The sequence below is a fragment of the Thunnus albacares genome, chromosome 15 (assembly GCF_914725855.1).
Source record: "Thunnus albacares chromosome 15, fThuAlb1.1, whole genome shotgun sequence".
Taxonomy (NCBI): domain Eukaryota; kingdom Metazoa; phylum Chordata; class Actinopteri; order Scombriformes; family Scombridae; genus Thunnus; species Thunnus albacares.
The window spans coordinates 19,777,390-19,798,533 of record NC_058120.1 but is presented as its reverse complement, the minus strand read 5'-3'; the positions used below and the strand labels follow the sequence as shown (position 1 = coordinate 19,798,533).

At 38.7% G+C, this 21,144-nt stretch overlaps 1 protein-coding gene across 1 annotated transcript; it reads left to right on the top strand.

Moving 5' to 3' along the window:
- Nucleotides 1-2,689: 2,689 nt before the first annotated feature.
- On the top strand, nt 2,690-20,278 carry LOC122998157 (interleukin-31 receptor subunit alpha). The gene is made up of 15 exons (XM_044374885.1): nt 2,690-3,873; nt 6,129-6,270; nt 7,857-8,016; nt 9,266-9,423; nt 9,508-9,671; nt 10,074-10,239; nt 12,278-12,360; nt 12,731-12,962; nt 13,334-13,522; nt 13,666-13,770; nt 14,595-14,741; nt 15,925-16,056; nt 16,163-16,259; nt 16,435-16,516; nt 17,985-20,278. Exons 2-15 carry the CDS (start codon nt 6,213-6,215, stop codon nt 18,708-18,710), a joined length of 2,499 nt encoding a protein of 832 aa, XP_044230820.1. The 5' UTR covers nt 2,690-3,873; nt 6,129-6,212; the 3' UTR covers nt 18,711-20,278.
- The last annotated feature ends 866 nt before the right edge of the window (nt 20,279-21,144 follow it).

Below are 21,144 nucleotides of genomic sequence, written 5' to 3'. Positions count from 1 at the left end.
AGACATCTGACATTATAGTATTAAAATAGCAGATCACAAGAGGGATGATATGTCCCCTTTAACTTTCATGAATCTGTCTGCCTGAGACATAAAACCTCAAGTTTAAGGAAAGTGCAAGGATAACTAATCATTTAAGTTGTGCACTGACACATGTAATATATGAGTCTTGTAAGTTGCAGCAAACATGTTGTAGTAAAAATTTAGTCTGTACAAAAGTGGTGGACTGACCAACCTAATGACACAGCAACATTGTTGTACATAGAGCCAGCATCAAAAAATGTTTAAATGTCAACATCACCCTTTCTGTGTCAGTCGTTTTTGGAACTGCTTGGCATGTTATGGACTGGACTGCATTTATATAGGGCTTTTCTAGTCTACCGACCACTTTACAACACATGCCAACATTCACCCATTCACACACACATTCATACACTGAAGGCAGAGGCTGCCATGTAAGGTGCCAACCTGCTCATCACAAAAGCGCTTTACACTATTTCTAAGGCTCACCCATTGACACATATACTCACACACCAATGGCATAGCCATCAGGAGCAATTTGGGGTTCAGTATCTTTCCCAAAGACAGCTGGGGATTGAACCACTGACTTTCTGATTGGTGGATGACCCGCTCTACCTCCTGCACCAAAGCTGTGCCAAAGCTCCAAAACAGCTGCCCTAAACTTACAGCACCTGGTGTTAGCACCAAGTACTAACCAGGTAGTAATCAGTTAAATTCAATTTAATTTATTTCAATTCAATTTATTTTCAATTCAGTTAATTTCAGTGCAGTTATGCACTGCGGCTGAACACTCAATGGAATTTCTCCAAGTTTTATTTGTTTGATTGCTTCCCAAGAGCTTACTGTGTGTCTGATATTGTGCTTTTTTGTGTTCGATATGATTTCATTCATAAACTGAAATGTGATTGTAGTTGAGCAGAGCGACACAGACAGCAGTTGCCACTTCACGGATTTGCCAGCTTGCCCAACCAAAGAGAAAGCAGGTTCTGGGGAGCTCTGACTACAAACCCAAACCTGTGCCCATGACCCACATGGCCTGCAGAGCATCAGCACACATAGAGCTACTTGCCAGTAAGTCATCTTGCATTGTATCTGATCATTCTCCACTTTTTTTAAAGGAATAGTTCAACATTTTGGGAAATACACTTCGCTTTCTTTCTGAGAGTTAGCGTTCTCATGTCAGTATGCTAAATATGAAGCTACAGCCAGGGTTAGCTTAGCTTAGCACAAAGAGTGGAAACAGGAAGGGAAACAGTTAGACTGTTTCTGTCTGTAGAAGAGCTGTAACAATTAGTTGACTAATCGATTGTTCCATTGGCAGAAAATTAATCTGAAACTATTTTGATAATCAAATAATCGTTTAAGTCATTTTGTAAGCAAAAAAGCCAAATATTCAGTGGTTGTAGCTTCTCAGATGTGAGAATTTGAAACTTTTCTGTGTCATACATGATAGTAAACTAAATATCTTTGGGTTTTAGGGTGTTGATTTGACAAAACATGGTATTTGAAGACGTCTCTTGAGCCTTAAGAAATTATAACAGGTATTTTTCTTTATTTACTGACATTTTATAGACAAAACCAATTAATCAATACTGAAAATAGTCGTTAGTTGCCACCCTAGTCCAAAGGTAAGACCCGGAAGAGATCAGATTTTACGAGGTGTTGGTAAGCGATTTTATTGCCTTTGAACGGAACCAGTCTAGCTGTTTCCCCCTGTTGTCACAGGGAATGACAGACCCCTGTGTGGTTTCACTGGTATTAAGTGCTCAGGCGATAAAGCGATCAAGCTGATTTTGTAGTGTTGTTTTCAGTTTAAGATGGTTTTGTATGTTTTCCTTAAGCAATAAGTACATCTTAAAAGTTTCACATTTAAAGAACATATCATGCACATTTCCAGGTCGATAATTTTTTATTTTGGGGCTCTACAGGAATATCTTTGCATGATTTACAGTCAAATGTAATCACAATATATTTCACATTCTGTTGTAAAAGTAGATTAAGTCAAATACGTAGTTGTATTGTTTTATCATGATTCAACTCTACCTTTTAACCACACTGTGCTCCATAGAGAGAGACCTTTCTTTATTCTTTGAGGGTATTTAGGGAGCTATCTTGTCTTGTGTCCAAAAAAGAAAGTGTGCTGGACTTTAGCTCAGCAAAATATGTCAAGAGCTATGTTTGGTGTGGGGCTCTCTGGTTTCCTGCTTTAAGGAGGTTAAACTCTTTGTGTAACATGCATGAAGCAAACACGTTATCAGGTCATGTAACATCTCATGGCCTTATGCCAATTGTGTTAATTTATGAATGTCAAACATTCAAAAATTTCTTTCTTACATATTACACCTGTAATAACCCTAACTGCAATGTCACTATGTTTTTATTTGCTATTAGAGCTCATTTAGATTACTTTATCTCTTCAGCCCCTAAGAATGACCACCCCAAGTTCGAAGGAGAGCGCTCAGTGTGCTGGCCCGTCTCCAGAGCGTCCAGAAACTACATTGCCAGCCAGAGACTTCTGGAGCTGTCCGGTCCCAAAGAGAGGAAGGCTTTGTTTGAGGGATATGACCCATACATCATTAGCCGAGCAGCCCGCTCTGCCAGCCCCTCACCTCGGATACAGCAGCTCTGTCTACCGCTGCCCCGAAAATGTAGCCCAAAGTAGGAGGGATGAAGCCAAATGTCTGTTCCCTGCAGAGTAGTGATTGTTGTCCTTCTCCTCAACCAAGAGTGTTATTGTTATGAGCTATTTTTACCTGTAAAATTATGACAAAGGCCTTATGTTTGTTGTCACATAATGGGAACACAACAGAAGAACAATGTGACCTTACTGTACATCACCTTGTTTACTTGCTTACATCTCTGCAGTTAAGTCAATTCTACAAACTTCAAACAAGTTAATAGAGGGAGAAGACCAACTTTTCAGAACTGCGGGTATCAATCAAAATCTGTTGGATGTCGTCATACATGCATCACACACACACACACACACACACACACACACACACACACACACACACACACAAAGACACGTGTTTGTGTTTAATGTATTTTTAATAGCTACTGTTGTGCTCATGTGTGACATTAGTAGCCTAATTGTGAACAAGACAACTTATGTAATTGCAGGAACATCATATTTAGACCATTAAAATAAAAACAAATGCCCTGCAGCTGAAATTGCTTTGAGACAGTTCACATCCTGTTGTACATCCTGCAAGTCTTGTTTCATTAGTGTACACATGAGTAACAGAGCCCTTGATTCAGTGTTTCAGTAAAATGATGATATATGAATAATACATTTTGAAAGGTGAATTAAAAGATTTTTTTTTTGTTTTTTGCTTTTTTAAGAAGACCCCTCAAAATCAGATTCAAACATGCACTATAATTTAAGATTGTGTCTGACTAAACTTTACAACTATAATTGGAGAAAGTGCACAGACACGCACAGGTGCTGGACCAATGAAACAATGTAACAAAGAAAGATGATCGAGACTTGAGTTTAGTTTGCTTGAAGAAGAGCATGTAGCCCGAAACGTCACTGGTGGATGTCTAAATAAACTGCATCTTAGGGAGTTACAGTGCACGGACCTTCATCCTTCTTTGTGAGAGTGAAACCTGTAAAAGTTGATCCTCGTGGCTTGAATTTTACGCGTGTTACCCCGAATAAAAGGGGAAACTATATCATCCATTTCGATGACCTCCTTGGGACCCAGAACCCTATTTTGGAAACCGTTGTGGACACAACGGGGCATTACTGGCAGCCGGGGCGGAACACGTGTTTGTCTTCACGCTGACAGGCTGCTGCTCTTCAGTTAAACGATGTTGATGGAGACGCAGAGATTGTCTGAGCTCTCACTGGTAAGTGGACGGATTTCAATTCAAAGCTTCTTCAGTCATGTTTGTGTGATTTCATGTGAGACTCTGAATGAGGCAGGAGGCTGTGAAGTTCGGTAGTTTAATGCGTAATACACTCATTAACTCTTAAAGACGCAAACATAGACAAAGGTGGATAGTTCCAACTTTAAAAATCACTTTCTAATTCTATAATGGGCTTTTCTCCTACACTTTAATGTAATAATAGCGACAAGACAAAAGGATAAAACCAATTTGAACATAAATGCTTGTAGGATTTATTTATTCCAGAGACTGTTTTGCATTGGATTGGTTATTTCTCTTAAAGACGGTTTGTTGTTGTTTGTTTGTTTGTTCATTTTTTAGAGTTTTCTTTAATTGTATAACCAGAGCTGAAACATCAAGTTATCAATTAATTGATCAACTGAAAACCAATCTGCAACAATTTTAAGATTCGACCAATCGTTTGGATCATTTTTCAAGGAAAAGTGCCAAAAGTTTTCTGTCTCAAGCTTCTCCAACGTCTGTGTAAACTGAATATAGTTATCTGAGTTTGAACTGTTGGTCAGACATGATCTGTTGGGCTCTGGCAACTCCTGGAGAGCATTTTTACTACACTTTATGATATTTCAAATGTAGTAATTAATTGATTAATCAGTAAACATCACTTGGCGGTTTAGTCGATAATATAAAGAATCATTAGTTGCAGCTGTAATTCTGCCTTTTATAATTTGAGGAGAAAGTTGTCATAATACAGTTAAGCGGTTTACATAATATTATACATTATACACAGCATATTTAATTATGTACGTTGCACTGAGTTACCAGTTTATTAGGTTTGCCTTTAATCTAATGCAATCCATTGTAACATCCCTCCAGGAAATCAGTGGTAGACAGGGACTAAGTACATTAACTCAAGTACAGTTTTGATTTATCTGTACTTTATTTATCATTATTTCTGTTTTGTGCGGTATCACGATATTTTTGACCAAATACCTCGCTATCAATGTTGCGACAATAGTGTAGGGATGACTATTGGTGCACAAAATATTTACATAATGAGATTTTTGATAAATAATCATAATGTGTAATGTGTATATAATGACTAAGCCAAATAATTGAACAGCTAGAACAGTCTGGTAAGTTCAGAAAATTACGTTATTTTACAGTAACGCAGCCTTTAAAACCATGAAAAGACAATACTATGACATCATTATAATATCCGAAATCTAAGATGATATCTAGTCTCATATCACAATATCAATATAATATAAATATATTGTCCAGCCCTATGTAATGTTATAGATTTAAGTATCCAACAGTATTTAAGATAGTTAAAGTTAGCATTACCTCAACCAGCTGCCACATTGAAATGCTGTTAACATTATACATCAGTGATTCAATAACATGATGTGACATTCTGTCATGGTCCATTCTGCTGTCTAAAGGGTGCTTTTTAATACTTAATACTTAAAGTAAATTTATGAGTGCATCCAACATGCAGCATATGAGTGAGCATTGTATATATAATACCACTGAGATAAATCATTTTTACTGGTTCTGTTAGACGCATTATGTTGACAGGTGTTTCTAGCAGTTTGTCATTTAATTCATTTCCAATTATGTACAGGGGGACAAAATATTAGAAACACGTTTCAGCATAATGCAGATCACTATGCCAAAATTGACTATAAAGCCTTAAATATGACCTGAGAGTTGAATCAGCATCTCTCTGACACAGTTTCATCTAAGTCTAAACATTATGAGCCTTACAAAGATACGATTTACTGCAGGGCTTTCATGTTGGATTGCTTAAGGTTGCACAGGTGTGTCTACTAAACTAGTAACTCAGTGTATATATGGTTCCATGTTTCACACCCTGGCTTTAAACAGGTGGAAAATATGGGGCTGCTCTTGATGAATTTGAGCCCTACACCCAGTTGAGGTTAATATCCATTTAATGGTAAAAGGTCAGACCTGAAATTCTGCCTCATTTTGCTGGAAGAGCTTGTGACAGTCAAATCCACCACACAAATTTCCTGACCCAGATAAACTGCAGTGTTTCATTCATTGAAACTCTTCCTATGTTGAAATGCCAAGCAGAAAAACCACAACACAGGCAGCTATAGTTCAGGAAATTATGAAATGTAACCAGTACATTTGGCCATTGAGGCTGACTCAGTGAATCTTTTTAACATCAGACAATAAGAAAAATACACACAAAATTCTGTTCATCTCCTATTTTTGTGTTCACTGTGCAGAGCCCTTGTTGCTTAGTCACTGCAGTGTGATGGGGGAAAGTGAGTGAGCAGAGCTGCAGTGCCAGGAGAGACTGGTTGGTGTTCATGGAGTGGATCCCGGCTGTGGTGTGGACCTTCCTGCTCAGGGCCGCACTTGCCCTGGGTAATGTTCAGTGTCCTCTCATTTTTAATCCAGAGTAAACTCACTGAGAGGTAGACCTAGTGTGGTGATAATGTGCTGACATTTGTGTAACTGCTGTTAGCGGATGGATGGCAAACAGATGACCATTTGCAAATGCATGATGATTCATCATGTAAATTACATAATATTAAGCAGGAGGAAGTTTCTACTACAACTAGTGTGGCTACTGTGTGGCTCACCTACTGGGTTAAATGGTTTTGACAGATGCAATACATCAATATGTCTGGTAAATATGAACACTGAGCTCTGACACTGTGGATACACTTTTAAATTATGTGTAAAAATTCAGGAAAGTACATTTACAATTTGTTGTAAGAGAAGACTTAAACTAAATCTTAACAATGATATTCTTCTGGTAAAGACAGCCTATTTTAAATGTTAAAATTTAAAGCTGCACCAATCAATAGTTTTATATCAACAATGGATCAAATAACTATGTGTTATGTGAAAGGGGTCGCTCGAAGTAATAAACACACGGAGAGTTATCACATCTCTGCAGCTGCCCTCAGCGCTTATGAGCCCTTTAGCATCTTTCAGCTTATTATTTTGGTTTTGCAGTTTACTTTATTGTTTTGATTCACTCTCACCGCTGCCATCAACCTTGTCTCAGCAACAGCAGCAGGCAGCTGTCTTTGTGAAAAAAGGCTCTTATAAACCCACTCTTACTTGTTAAGCGTCATGGAAGACAAAGTTCACTGGTGTGAACATAGCATTTAGCAGCTAAAGAGATATTTTTTATAAGAGTTGGTGAAGATCAAAAGCTGGGAACTATAAGGAGAGTGAATATTTGCACTACATTCATTGCCAGAAACACAACTCCAAATTAATGTTGCACTGCATCTACTGGATGCATAAAAAGACAATTGTTTGCTAACACGTTAGCCATGTCAACTTTAGTAGGCCATATATGTCAAATGTGTGTGTGATGTTTAGCTTATTGTAGATTTCTGCCCCAAAATGGCCAAAAAAAGCAGTGGGGAAAATAACTTTGTGAGGTAAGATTGCAAATGTGTTTAACTCCAAGAGTGAAATTCAGTAAAAAAAAACAAAAAAAAACAAAAACATAATAGTAATGGAAAAGGCAAGGCGTTAAAGTTTGGATCAATGCAAACATCCTGTTCAGTCTTGTCTGAGCTTCTGTTTAAACCTCAGGCCAAATAACACATGCAGCCCTTCATAAATATTTGACAAAACAAATTGTATGCATCCTACTTGATTAAATTGGCTTCAGATATATTTCTCCTAGGGTCTGTTTTTTAATAAGTTGCTCAAACAAGATTTCACTTCTTACGTGCAGTAACAGCTGACTCATAGCACTGATTTGTCATTCACCATCTTCCTTCTAATCTGTCCCATGATCCTCTTTTTTTCTTTCATCTAATCTTTTTTCTACCATTGGAAAAAAAAACATTCTGCACAATCCAAAATCCAACTTTCATCACCTGTTTTTTCCTCTTTAGCCTGAAGTTAGTCATGTACATCCTTATTGAGGACTTGCAGTCTCTGCCATATCTCCCTATCTTAACCCAGCCTCTCTCCACCTTCAGTCCTGCATCCGGCCCTCTCCATTACAACCTCCCAAGCCAATCCTCGACCCCCGCAGCTGATTGGCTGTGTGTTCCTGCATCGAGCCAATGTCACCTGCCGCTGGGAGGCTGGAGACACCGCAGTGACGCACTACACTCTGCAAGTTCAGAAGAGGCCTGGGTGAGACATAACTTTCCTTTTAATATGTTAGAAGTCATGTTCAAACACATGCAAGTATTTAAAACATGCCTGAGTTTCAGTTTATGCAGGTTTTATGGATTCACTCCACAAATTCCAGTTTGTCAGCCAAACATGTTTTTTGTTCTGTCCCTTAAGAAAGTTTGTGCCACCAATCATTTTGTAAAATTTTATATCATTAGTAATGAGTTGGGAGGTCATAGTGGATATAGTTAATAGGGAGAGAATTGCAATTGCAAACAGTGTTAATGCAGTCTGCTTATGACAGAAATTCAACTTGAAAAACATTCAATTTTAGATGTCTGCAGGTTGTGTGAACATTTCAATACAGATGGTGTAAGCATTTTCCACTGCTTGGCTTATGGCAGGAAACTGATGATGTCTAATGTACCACTGATGTCTGATATGATATGTTCAGTGTATTTTTGACCTGGAAAGCTGAGCCTTTTCATGCAACTTCTCAGAGTTGGGCATTGCTCGGTAGTACTGTACCCTAAAAAACCTAACTTTGCTTTTTTTCTACCTTGCACTTAGGACAGTTTCTTTCAAAATCGAATATGATAAAAGGCCTTTCACCTCAAGAATGATCAAGAGAATATCTCAATCCAACATGCTGTTGACGAATCCATCTATCTTGTTATTTTACATTAAATATTAATTAGTCAAATTGGATTAGCCACATCTCTGTTCTATAATAGTAAATCATTGTGCTTTTGCATGTGGGTGTGTTTGTGAGATTATGCCAGCTTATTGTCTGATAATGATTCTTTATGCTGTGAGCATGTGCTTGGCTTTGTAATCAGCTTTGAATCTCACATTCGTGTGACGCGCTTGATGTCTGGTTTCATACACTGAGATAATAAGAGTCACAGAGTTCTCATCTCATGATCTGTTGGTTGGGTAATATTTTCTGCTTGTCTTTGCCCAAAAATTTGTTGCAACTCTGTATTTCAAATGCAAACGAAATGCATTTGTGTGTGTGTGTGTGTATGTGTGTGTGAGTGTGGGTGTGTGATTGTGTTGGTAGGGTTGTAGATGCATCTATTTGGGCATGTTTTGTACCTGTTAGTATGTCTGTTGTTGACTGTTGTGCCCAGGGGTGAGGATGGGTGGGACTTGGATGTACATTTTTTTTGTGTGTGTGTGTGTTTGTGTATGTGAGTTTACGGGTTTGTTTCTACATTTATGTGTATGAGGGGATTTGTATAACTGAGCCCTTTACAACAAACAGCCTTCCAAGACCGTTCACCTGCACCACGTCTGGCACCAACTGCACGGCGCAGATCAACAGTTCAACCGTGAGATTTATCTTTTGCATCACCATCACAGCACATGGCCTCAGCCAGGACATAATATCAGAACCTCGATGTCAGTCTGGTAGGATTGAAGGTGAGGCTGTTGTGCTTCTCCCACTCGTACCCTCTTTGTTCCTCTCTTATGTCTTCCTCACTCTTCTCTCTCTGTCTTTCTCAGTGATATTGCCGCCAGCGGATTTGGACAGCGTAAAGCCAGTCAGAGGGAGACCTCGGTGTTTGAATTTAACCTGGGGACGTGATTGGTCTCTCTTTCCTGTGTCAAACTCTGAAATCAAAGCCGGAGACCTGAATTCCCAAATTGAGTTCACAGCGCAGGGGCAGGTCTGCCACTACAGAATATGCCCAAACACATAACCGCATGCATGAAGGAACATACACAAAAATATTCAGTCATTCATATAGTAAAGGTGCCAGCTGCAGCATTTTAAAATATCAAACAGCAGCATTGCTGTTTTTCAATGTTAAGACCAAATTTTGCAAATTTAAACTGCATGACATCCTGCTCTCTCTTCCCGCTCACCCTTTTCATGTTTGGTAATGTTGAAAAATCTGATCGAACATAACGTAAAAGGCTGCCAGGGTTCATTGCAATGCTTATAAATGACTATAAAAATTAATTAATTATAAAATACTCCATGTAGCACCTTTTTAAGAAGACAAATGTGACATTTCTTCACAAGTTAAACCTCGCCTCACTTTCTTCTTTTTCTCTTCCCCATACAGCTTGAGGTTCAGGTCAGTAATGTGACAGTGAAAGACTACATCTTCACAGTTTGTCTCTTCAGACCTGACACCTCATACATCGTCAGGCTTCGCCACCGTTACCGAGGTCCGGCGAGCTCCTGGAGCCCGTGGAGCAACGCACGCCAGGGAAGGACAGGAGAGGGCGGTGAGAGGAGACAGTGTTGAAGGTCTCAGTCATTCCTATTTGATAATGAAACCACTGCTGGTTCATAGCAATACTGACAAGAAGAAGAAGAAGAAGAGGATGAAAATTGGGAATCACATTCAGTATTGTCAAGGTGGGGTTGTGGTGGCGTTGTGTGTGGCAACACTACCCTTCAGCAGAGGACCCATATTCAGGTGTCCATAAGCTGGAATTGTGCTTTTGTAGCTTTTGTGGGTTCCAAACTTAAAAAGAAAAAACATGTTATACTCAAAGTATGTACAAGTATAAAAGAAACAGCCACACAACATATCTGAGAATGAACCACCATGCACATTTGCCTACATGCAGATGGGAGAAGCATATTTCAGCCCTCCAAGAACCTTCTGGGTCTATCAGGTCTTCTTCATGCTATCTCCAAGGGTGAGCCCAGCCACCCTGCAAAAAAAAAAAAAAAAAAATTTAGTCGCTTGTATTTGTGATTTCATTTTTTTCAAGCTGGGGTTGCAACTCTAAATTCAGAGTTTTGCTTTTCAGCTAAGCTCACTCTTTACCACAACAGTACACTTCAATGGCTGACGCTACATCAAACCTCCTGTTGATTTCATGCTCCATCTTACCTTCACTCTTGATGGTAAGACAACAACATTCTTGAACTTGATGATACTTGAGCAGCAACTCACTTCCAACCCAAAGGAGCACCATTCCTCCTGAATCTGAGGATCAACAATTGGCCAGAATCTTCTTTCCACCACCCTTGTATAAGCTTTCCCAGCAAGGCTGAGCTGTGCAAGTGACTGAAACACTTACTCCAGACCCCCTTTTAACTGTGTGGCTTGAGGAATGGCAAAGTTGATCTGACAGTTGGTCCACCACTTTGGTGCGGATTGAAATATCTCAGCAACTTTTGAACTGACTTTGGTGATCCACTCACTTTTCCTCTAGCCCCATCAGCAGGTCAGAGTTTTCTCTGGGCTGCTGTGGCCCAAGAGGTAGAGCAGGTCGTCCACTAATCGGAAGATTGGCGGTTTAATTCCTTCCTCCTCAAGTCTGCATATCGAAGTGTCCTTGGGCAAGATACTGAACCCTAAATTGATCCCAATGGCTGTGCCAGTGGTGTGAGAGTGTGTGACTAGATCCTGATGAGAAGGCTGGCACCTTGCATGGCACCCTCTGCCATCAGTGTATGAATGTGTGTGTGAATGTCGACATGTATTGTAAAAACGCTTTGAGTTTTACCATCCAGTGAAATATCTCAACATCTACTAGATGGATTGGCACAAAATTTTATGCAGACATTCATGTTGCTAAGCGATGTATCCTAATGATGTAGATGATCCTCTGATTTTTCCTCTAGTGCCACTATGAGGTTGACTTGGTTTTGTGAAGTGAAATTTATAATATATATGCATGTTCCTCAAACTTTCTAGCACAATGTGAGGAGAAAATTTTAATTTACCCAATACTTAAGCAAAGCTAATGACATTCCCATTAGCCTGAGCTGTACTTTGTGTTTAGTGCTAATTAGCAAATGTTAGCATGCTAACACACTGTAAGATGGTGAACTTCAACCTGAGAACATTAAGTACAGCCTCACAGAGTCGCTAGCACTGCTAAAGATTCTTTTTCTTGTTTAAAAATGGAGATCACCATCCCCATCTGGCAGTCCACAGGCGCTGTCCTCTCACTCCACGCAACACTGAAGAGCCTAACAATATCCAGAACCCTGTAGGTGTTACAAATGATGAGTAATAACCACCACCGCAAATAAACTGCAGTGTATTGCTCTCTTCCTGTGACAATTGTCACAAAAATTTGTTTTTCTGGCATGATTGCGTCCTCTGTTGTCACACATCAGCCATTAGTGACACCAAGGAGAAAACATATCCACCTCATACTTTAATTGTAATTACCACTGCTGTAGGAGGCATGTGTGAAGGTTTTTTTCTTCTGCTGGCAAAGAGAATGCGTACCACCTGTTTGTAATTTTGTGTGTCTTTCAAATTCTTTTTTTCTTTTTTTCATCCCTTCAATCTACCAGCTCCATCTGAAGCACCGGCATTCTGGAGGCAAGTGAAAGAAACTGACAAGACCGGATGGAGACTAACCTCACTGTTTTGGAAGGTGTGTGTGTGCTTGTCGAGCGTTGTGTGTGAATGAGTGTTTATATGATAAAACTCTTTTTATCACATTGAACTTCAGTTTACAGTTTAATAACTTTGGATCTGATTAGTTTTTAATCACCATCTCCTTCCAAATTGTCCTTAATTTGTTTTTATGTCTCCCTGAAATTGTTATTTTATTGGGCTACAGTATGAGTCAAGTTGAGACCAAAACTGAGACGTATTGATAGTTGGAGCAAGAGAAAGAGGAAATAAATTCTTATATAATCTTTGCTCATGCAGCTATTTTATTAAAACCTCCATCATCTCACAGAAACTCATTTTTACTTTGCCGTCTGTTATCTCTTGTGGTTTGTATTTATACTCTTCAGCCCTTGCCTCACTCTCTGGCCAATGGTGAAGTTCTCTTTTACAACGTGACTTGTCAGACAGAAAGTGCTCAGGTCCTGAACGATCACAGGAGCTGCAGAGATTTGCACAATTCGTGCACTTCCTGTAGCTTGCTCCTCCCTGCTGTACGATCTTCCTGTGCTCTCACCGCCTCAACCTCTGCAGGAACCTCTGCAGAAGCCCGAATATGGCTCCTTGGAGTTTCTGAGACAGGTAGGGCTTCACTTCAAGACTAATCAAACCACTTAGTGACCATTGTGCACTGTATGGAAGCATCTGCATTTGTTACTGTATGTTTCTCCACAGATTTATTCAGCTGTAAACAATAAGTAGCACCCCTTAGGACAGTTCAGATGATTCTTTTACAAAAAGATATTGAAGATAAAAACACAAAAGAGCTGCTGATTATGCTGCAGATCAGCCCTGATCAGTGTAATATGTTTGTGCTGCAAATTTAATTTTAATCATATTCCTCAATATATGATTTTCATCATTTTTTTTACATTTAGAATAAACTAAGATACGTTTTTAATGAAAGATAAAATGAACAGAAATATTATTTTTGGTTCATCTTTTCTCTCCAGAGCCACCGCCCCCAAGCCAAATCATTGTAAAGCCACTGGATGACAATAACTTGGATGTGCGTTGGACGGCTCCAGTTGATCAATCTGTGAGCAGCTATGTAGTGGAGTGGTTTGCTGTTCGAGATAAAAACAGCAGCATCCTACACTGGGAAAGCCTTAATAGTTCCAGCAGAGTACTCGTCATCACAGGTAATCCAACGATACATATGACAGCTTTAAGTATCAAATTTAAAGTGTAAGTTAAGGGACAGAAATATTATTTTTTGATTCATTGTGACAGTAGTTTATAAGGGAGAGTTACCAATCTTATGTTCATCTTTGTGTTGTTTCAGAGGGAGTAAAGCCAATGGAGCGTTACTCTGTTTCTGTCAAAGCACTGTATGGTAAACGAGGTGTGGGACAGAACGGGACACATCTCATTTACACACGACAAGGAGGTACGAGATGATCTTTTATACCGGAGTTATCTCATGTTGAGCTCTAAAAGCAACTTCAGAAGAGTGAAATGCTTGTTTTAAGGCAATCAGAGTGTGTCAGAATGTCATACTTTCCGACTTCCCTACCCTGTCTGTGGCACTCAGCTGCAAGCCTATTGGTGCCTACTGAAGTTGTAAGTCTTTAAAAACAAGTCACAAATATAGATTTTCATTTTTTTTTAAAGTTTCTAAAATAAAAAGCTGTAGTTTCTAGCTAATGTTATCTCAATAGGAGTAAATACTGTTGTTCTCTTCTACCCAGCAGCAGCTTGTATAGAGTGCACCATTAAAAGCTCTTTATGTTCAGTCTGTCCTGGAGAATCGATTAACGCCTGTTAGTCCAACATAAAAGCTGATGACTTCATGTTGTACCTCATGTACACGTGATCACCTCATCCGAACTGTTGATGTAGTCTCAATCATGATTTCTGAGACTGGAGAAGATCATCTGGCAAGTGAAATCTTTGTATGCAGCAACAAAGCATAAGAAAGAACGAGAAAACAAAAACAACAGTAATAAATGGTTAAAAATCCTGTTTTCATGATAATTTTGTTGATGTATGTTTGTTTACAAGGAACCAATATCAGTCAAGTAATAATTGAAAAAGAGTTTTCCCTTGATAAATATCGTCACGAGCCAAGATTGTCTCTATCTTCATTTGGCAGACAAGACAAGATTCCTGCAGCTGGTTGAAACAAATAAAACTTAATCAGATTACTCGTAGCAAAATAGAGAAATAATCTAAACTTTCACTTCTCCTGTTTTTATTTGTCTGCCTGCACAGCACCCTCAGCTGGCCCCACAGTGCAGGTGCAGCGGATCTCCGGCAGCACGGTAGAGCTCAGATGGAGTCCCGTACCTGTGGAGCTGCGTCACGGTTTCATCCGCAATTACACACTCTGCTACACAACTGCAAACCAACCAACCAGGAGTGAGTGATAATACACATATGAGCGTGTTGATTCAAAGCAGGCCAGAGTGTGGGGATTTGATTTCATTTTAAACATTTGAAAGAACTTTTTAGCCATGCTAGCAGTGTTGCTCTAAGGATGGTCTGTTGGTCAGTCACTCTACCACTTTAGTCCAGACTGAAATATCTCAACAACCATTTAATGGATTGCAATGAAATTTTAAACATTTATTCATAATCCCCAGAGGATGAATCCTATTGAATTTGATGACCCCCCGACTTTTCCTTCAAGCACTACCATGAGATTGGCACATTTATATTTTAGTGAAATATCTCATCAACTATTAAAATGGATTGCCATGAAATGTGATGCAGATATCCATGTTGCACAGAGAATGAATCCTACTAACTCCTGACTTTTCATCTAACGACACTAGATGGTCAAAATTCATACTTACCCAGCTAAATATCTCAACATCTGCTGGATTGACCTGCACAAAATTTCTCTCAGCATGAACTATGGTGATCTATCACCTATAGTCTCACCATCAAGACAAAATTTTAACTTGTCTTTGTTTATGACTAAATACCTGCAAATCATTAGTAAATGTTAACATCCTAAACTAAGCAGGTGAACACTAGTAAACCTGCTAAAAATCAACATGATAGTCAATTTTATTTGTATAGCCCAATACCTCAATCTTTACAGCAATAAAACATCCTCTGTCCTTAGACTCTCGATTCGAATAAGGAAAAATTACCTAAAAACCCCCTTTAATGATAGCATGTTAGCATTTTGGTCAAACCACTGTGCCTTTGTACAACCTCACAGAGCTGCTACCTTGGCTTTAGTCTGTTTGTTTACTTAATAAAATTGAGGTTTACAGTTGTTTCGAGATCCATTCAGTAGATTGCCTTAATCCTAAAATAAAGCCTGACTAGTCTTAACAAATGATATAAACTGTGTATACTGTAAGATTGTGTCAAATGTTCATAAAGAGGTGAAGGACCAGTAAAATGTCCTCACGTTATAAGATTTTCATCATATTTGTACCTTTGGGAGGATAGAATTAATACTTACTGAGAGAAAAAGAGGTAAAGCTCATAAATATGTTGTTATTTTAGTTTTTTATTGTAACATTTTGTACTTCTTTGGCTATTGTTACAGTTTGTCCATCTCATGTACCTTTTCTGGTTTATTCAGGGCAGTTTGTGCCTAGTCACGTTCACAGTTACTCTCTGAAGAATCTGTCGCCCGGTAACTACAAAATCTACATACAGGCCAACACTGTCGCCGGCACTGGACCAGCTGGGCGGATCGCTAGTGTGCACATAGGTGGAGAAAGGACACACACACACACACACATAGGCACAGACTCACTGCATTCCAAGTAGATACACGGCTATATCTTTGAATTAATTTTGTCTGTATGTATGTGAAGGTTCTGAGGAAATTTCGGTAGTGATGGGTGGTGTCCTTCCTGTCTTGATGACTTCACTGGTACTGGTACTAATGGCCTGCCTGGCACAGAATAAGAGGTAAGATCTCTGTCTTGCACCAGTGATATGTCACATTAACCAACAGATATACAAACACATGCAAAGTGTAATGTTTTACTGTTTCTCTTAAAAAACAGCTGGTTAGGTCTGTTTGGAGTGAGATAATCATTACATGAAATAAAATGACTTTTTTCCCAAACAAATAACCTTGTAGGATGAAACAGAAGTTGTGTCGAGATTTTCCTGATCCTTCCAATAGCAGTCTGGCCCACTGGACCCCAAAAACCACTCTGGAGGTAAGTAACCTTTAACACCTGAGCCCTCTCTGATCAGTCTATTTGCCCCCCAAATGCTAATCTTTGCCTAATGCTAATCAATTTTACACATCTAGATCAGTATACTAGTCCTGGAGAGTGCTACTCTGCCTGTGAATAGTTGTATAATGTCTTCTGTTGCTTTGGAGGAGCTTTGTCAGATTTGGAAAATATAAAGATAACTATGAAGACATCACCAGGGTTAGCTTGGCTTTAGCTTGGAGACTAATTCTTTAACGGAAAGCCTATGCTACAAACTGATAGCATATAGATTAAAAAATGTGGGCATTTATCAGGTATGAAGGGTCTAACAAAAGACAGTATCAAGTGGCATTATGGGAGGTGTAGGATCCATGTTTCTGGTGTTTGAGACATGAAGTGTCTAAAAAAAAAAAATCAAGATTTGACCTGTTTGAATCACTCTTTTTTAAAAATCTGTTTCTTGGAAGTCCCACAACTTGTAGTTTAACACTACATCACTTGATGACTCTTTTCACTTTGTATTTGTGTGCTTTGTATTTACTAAACTTTAATGGTAACCATGTCACCTGTTATGGCTATAACCATCAGTGATAGAAAAGATACTGTAGGGAACTTGTTTTGTGCTTTTACAGAAAAAAGATCCCATCCCCGCATATTGAGAATCCGTAGATTTACCCCAGTTGCCCAAATTAAATTTGGTCTGATTGAAGATACATGGAGTAATATTTTCCAAAATGAAACGTCTCCTGAACAGAAGTGAGCAAACACTGTCTGAAGTCATTAGCGTTTATTTTTTTGTCTTCCCTATCTATTCGGTCTTGTGTGGCATTTAGTAACACACACCAACATGGTAAGCACATGAGCGCTCATGACTTCTAGTTCTAGATATTAAAGTTAAAACTTGAAACATCTAAACTCTAATGGACAGGCAATCTCTGATGTCAAAACAGGAATGTGAAACAGTAGGATTCAGGCAATGCGCTGTTAAAATTTCAACCACTAGATGGCAGAAAAAAGACCTTTCAGACATTAAACCTCATTGATCTGGTAGGTCAGTCATCATTACAAACTCCAGCTGTGGAGCCAAACATTGTTCAAAGCCACAGAACTACTTCTTTTTTTCTTTTCTTTTTTTTAAAAGTGGTGTTCCCAAAGATACGAAATACTGACAGGTTGAATTTGGGGAAAAATGCGTAAAATCTTGCACAGGACATCAACAATATTTCCATTGGATTGAATGATGCAGCCATAAAAAACATTAAGTCCTGGGTTTGAGTATTTCACTCTGTGAAAACAACATCCAGCTTCAATAAAGAGCTGGAACAAACTAACACAGAATACATATAATATTGTCAGACAGTGTGAAATAAGATTATTTTTTCAGCCTTCAAGGGAAAAGGTGAAAATTATCCAAAAAATTATCCTAAAACAAATTTGATTTTTATTTGATTTTTATTTTTCTACCTAGAATATGAAGCAGCCTGCTGTACCAGAGACACCTGAAATCAAATACTCTGAAGTTATTTTGCTCGATAAAAGTGATCTGCAGGACCCGGATCAGGACTTCAGCTATCAGGGCATCTGTAATATCCAAGCATATACCTCTCATTCGGACTCTCCACTCCCAGTTTCGGTGGCTGAAACGCCTCAAAATACCCAAAAATTTGAGAAGATTTACACCGGGAGCTCAACCACCTCCTGCCCTTATATTTACTCCGGTGTCGTCTCCTCTCAAACTCCTCCTGCACCCATCCTGTGCCCATCATATCTCCAATCCAATTACTGGCAGCAGAGCACTGTCAGTGTTAAGGACAGTAAGCTCCAGCTAGAGGAAGACAGTGAGCTGCCTGTGTCTATACAGGCCATAGGATCTGATTCACCTCCCTCTCAAACAGATGAAGTAAAAACCTTTTTTCTGAGACAGCATCAAAGCCCTGTCTCCTTCTCGGACTTCAACAACATCTTCCATTCATCTGTCTTGCTTTCTCATCCAGTTGAAGTCACTTCACCCCAACGCCCTTTTTCTAGAAGCCACTTTGACTCGGTCCCGTTGCTCCAGCCTGACATCCTCACTCTCCCCGACTGCCGTTCGGACACCCCTGCTACCTCCTTCTCACCTTTCCCTCAGTCTGTTTTTGTGGATTTCTCCTACTGTCCTGTGGAGTGTGATCCATACATCTCCTCAAATGTTTAGTTTCATGCCAGTGTTACACTGTACATATTGGATTTCTTTTTTATAGTATCTGTAAAAAATGTTTCATTATAGATACCGTAATTTTACTTTTTATTAAAACTTTCATTATTTTTTTTAGAACTCTGTGGATCAATGGATCATTTATCAGAAGCAGATCTTGTGCTTCTAGTCTGGAGATTTTGGCTTTTTTTGATGTTCAATATCATAAAAAATGTAAAGGAATAGTTGGACATTTTGGGAAACATACTTATTTGCCTTCTTGCCCAGGGTTAGTTTACAAGATAAACAAGATACTGTACCACTATTGTATCTGCTTGTTCAATATGAGGCTACAGCCAGCAGCCAGTTAGCTTAGCTTAGCACAAAGACTGGAAACAGGGGAAAACAGCTAGCCTGGTTCTGTTCAAAGGTAACAAAATCCACTCTACCAGCTTCTTGGAGGCTCATTAATTAACACTAATTAACTTGTTGTTTTAATATGCATAAAAACAGAAGTGTGATACACCATTTTTTTGTTTTTTCACAGCTAGGCTTGCCCTATTTCAAACAGAGCCGGGCTGACTGTTTCCCACTGTTTCCAGTCTTTGTGCTAAGCTAAGCTAAGCTAATGGCTGTAACTTCATATTTACCCTACAGACATGACTTCTCATCTAACTTTCTAGCAAGAAAGGGAATACTTTTCCTAAAATGTGAAACTATTCCTTTAATTACAATTCCTTTAATGTGACTGTAAAGAGAGACTTTAAATTTTCTGTTGAGACTTTTCTTCATGATTTATTTCTCAGTGAAATCACAATGTGCTATTCCTGACCCTGAATTAGTCCTAAGCCATTTCACAGGTGTTTTTATCTCTTTAGCAAATAAGCACGCTCTGTTTAAGAGATACAGAGTAAAAAATAGAACTAATCCTTGATTCACACCTGAAATCTCAAGGAAGGGTATGGATTGGCAGATATCAATACTAGGTCCTATACTCATCACATTGTACATAAATGAAGGTTGTCAATGTTTCTTTTTTAGAAATAAGCAGTGCCTCACAGGCAACGTTTTGCATATGTAATTTACATGCATGCTGCTGCCCTCATCCTTAAACCCCTTGATGTTGTGTATCACAGTTCTCTGAGATTTATTACAGGTGACACTTTAGGACTCATCATTGTATCCTCTATGAGAAGGTCGGGTGGACATCACTTATCACACAAAGGGAACAGCACTGTCTTTTTTTAACTCACAAAGCCATCCTCAATATGCTATAGTTTTATTTATCATCACTTTTAAGACGTAGAAATATGAGATACCGTACTTGTTCACAAGAATGCATTACAGAATGTTTTATTGACGAATGCTCCTGTCTTTTTCTTTGTGTTTTTTTGTATTTTTTAAGTTAGTTAGTTGGTCTTCCCCTCACATACCTCATTTATAGCTGACAAATGATGCCAACTGGAAATTAACTGTATATGAGTCACCTTTGCAGCAGTGTCTGTAACTGTATTTACTTCAGAGTTGAAGTTCTTTTCAATTTACATTATTTGTATGTCTAAGCTTTAAAATATGCAGTCAATGCATGAATCACCATTAAACATTAATGCTGTGTGATGATTTAATGTTTGGTTTCACAACTTATTTCTTCGATATAACGTGTGTGTGTGTGTGTGTGGTGGAAGTGTTTTCACTTGAGAGGATCACTTTGATAGAGCAGAGCCAGCATTTTGCACAAAAAAAGCACAAGTACATTAAAGGACATGTTCACAATTTTTCAAGTCTGTCTTAAAACAACAGGCAATTGAACATTGAACAGGGGTTTTCCTCGCTCTAATCATTCCTCCTGTTCATACTGGCTATTAAAAGAGATGTGCTTTCAATGTAAGTGATTGGGGGCCAAAATCCACACAGTCATTTTGTGCAAAAATGCATTTAGAAGTTTATCAGAAGTTTATATGAGGCTTCAGCAGTTTGAGTTAGTCATAACAAGTGGATATCTGCCACATTTACAGTCTTTTTAGCATAAAATTGTGTTTCCTCGGACAGTGTTTCCCTGTTGAGCTGCGGTGGAAGTATAGCAACAAAAACAGGAGTCTTGGCACTAAAAAGACTGTAACGTTGAAAGATGCCTACTTGGTTTGACTCATTTGGATGACTGAAGCTTTATATTAGCTTCAGGCAAACTTTTAGATGGTAAAAATAAGATGAAATTTTAGGACAAAAATAAAAATACTCATGATGAATCTAAATGATTCAATATGAAACCTTTTTTTAAACAAGTATGTGTAATATGAACTAACATTTCCAGTTTAAAGCATTTGATTCCCACTGGGAACAAAACATATTTGAAGGCTATTCACACTGTGTTGATTTTAGATTAAAATAAAATCCCCAAATGATGCAAAGTATGCTTTTAGATAGAGAGCTATGAAGCCCATTTCCGTCAAGAAAA

Coding starts and splice junctions, on each gene's coding strand:
- LOC122998157 (XM_044374885.1), top strand. CDS start 6,213: ATGGAGTGGATCCCGGCTGTGGTGTGGACCTTCCTGCTCAGGGCCGCA. Junction 6,271..7,856: donor CAGGGCCGCACTTGCCCTGG/GTAATGTTCAGT, acceptor CTCCACCTTCAG/TCCTGCATCCGGCCCTCTCC. Junction 13,771..14,594: donor CATTTACACACGACAAGGAG/GTACGAGATGAT, acceptor CTGCCTGCACAG/CACCCTCAGCTGGCCCCACA.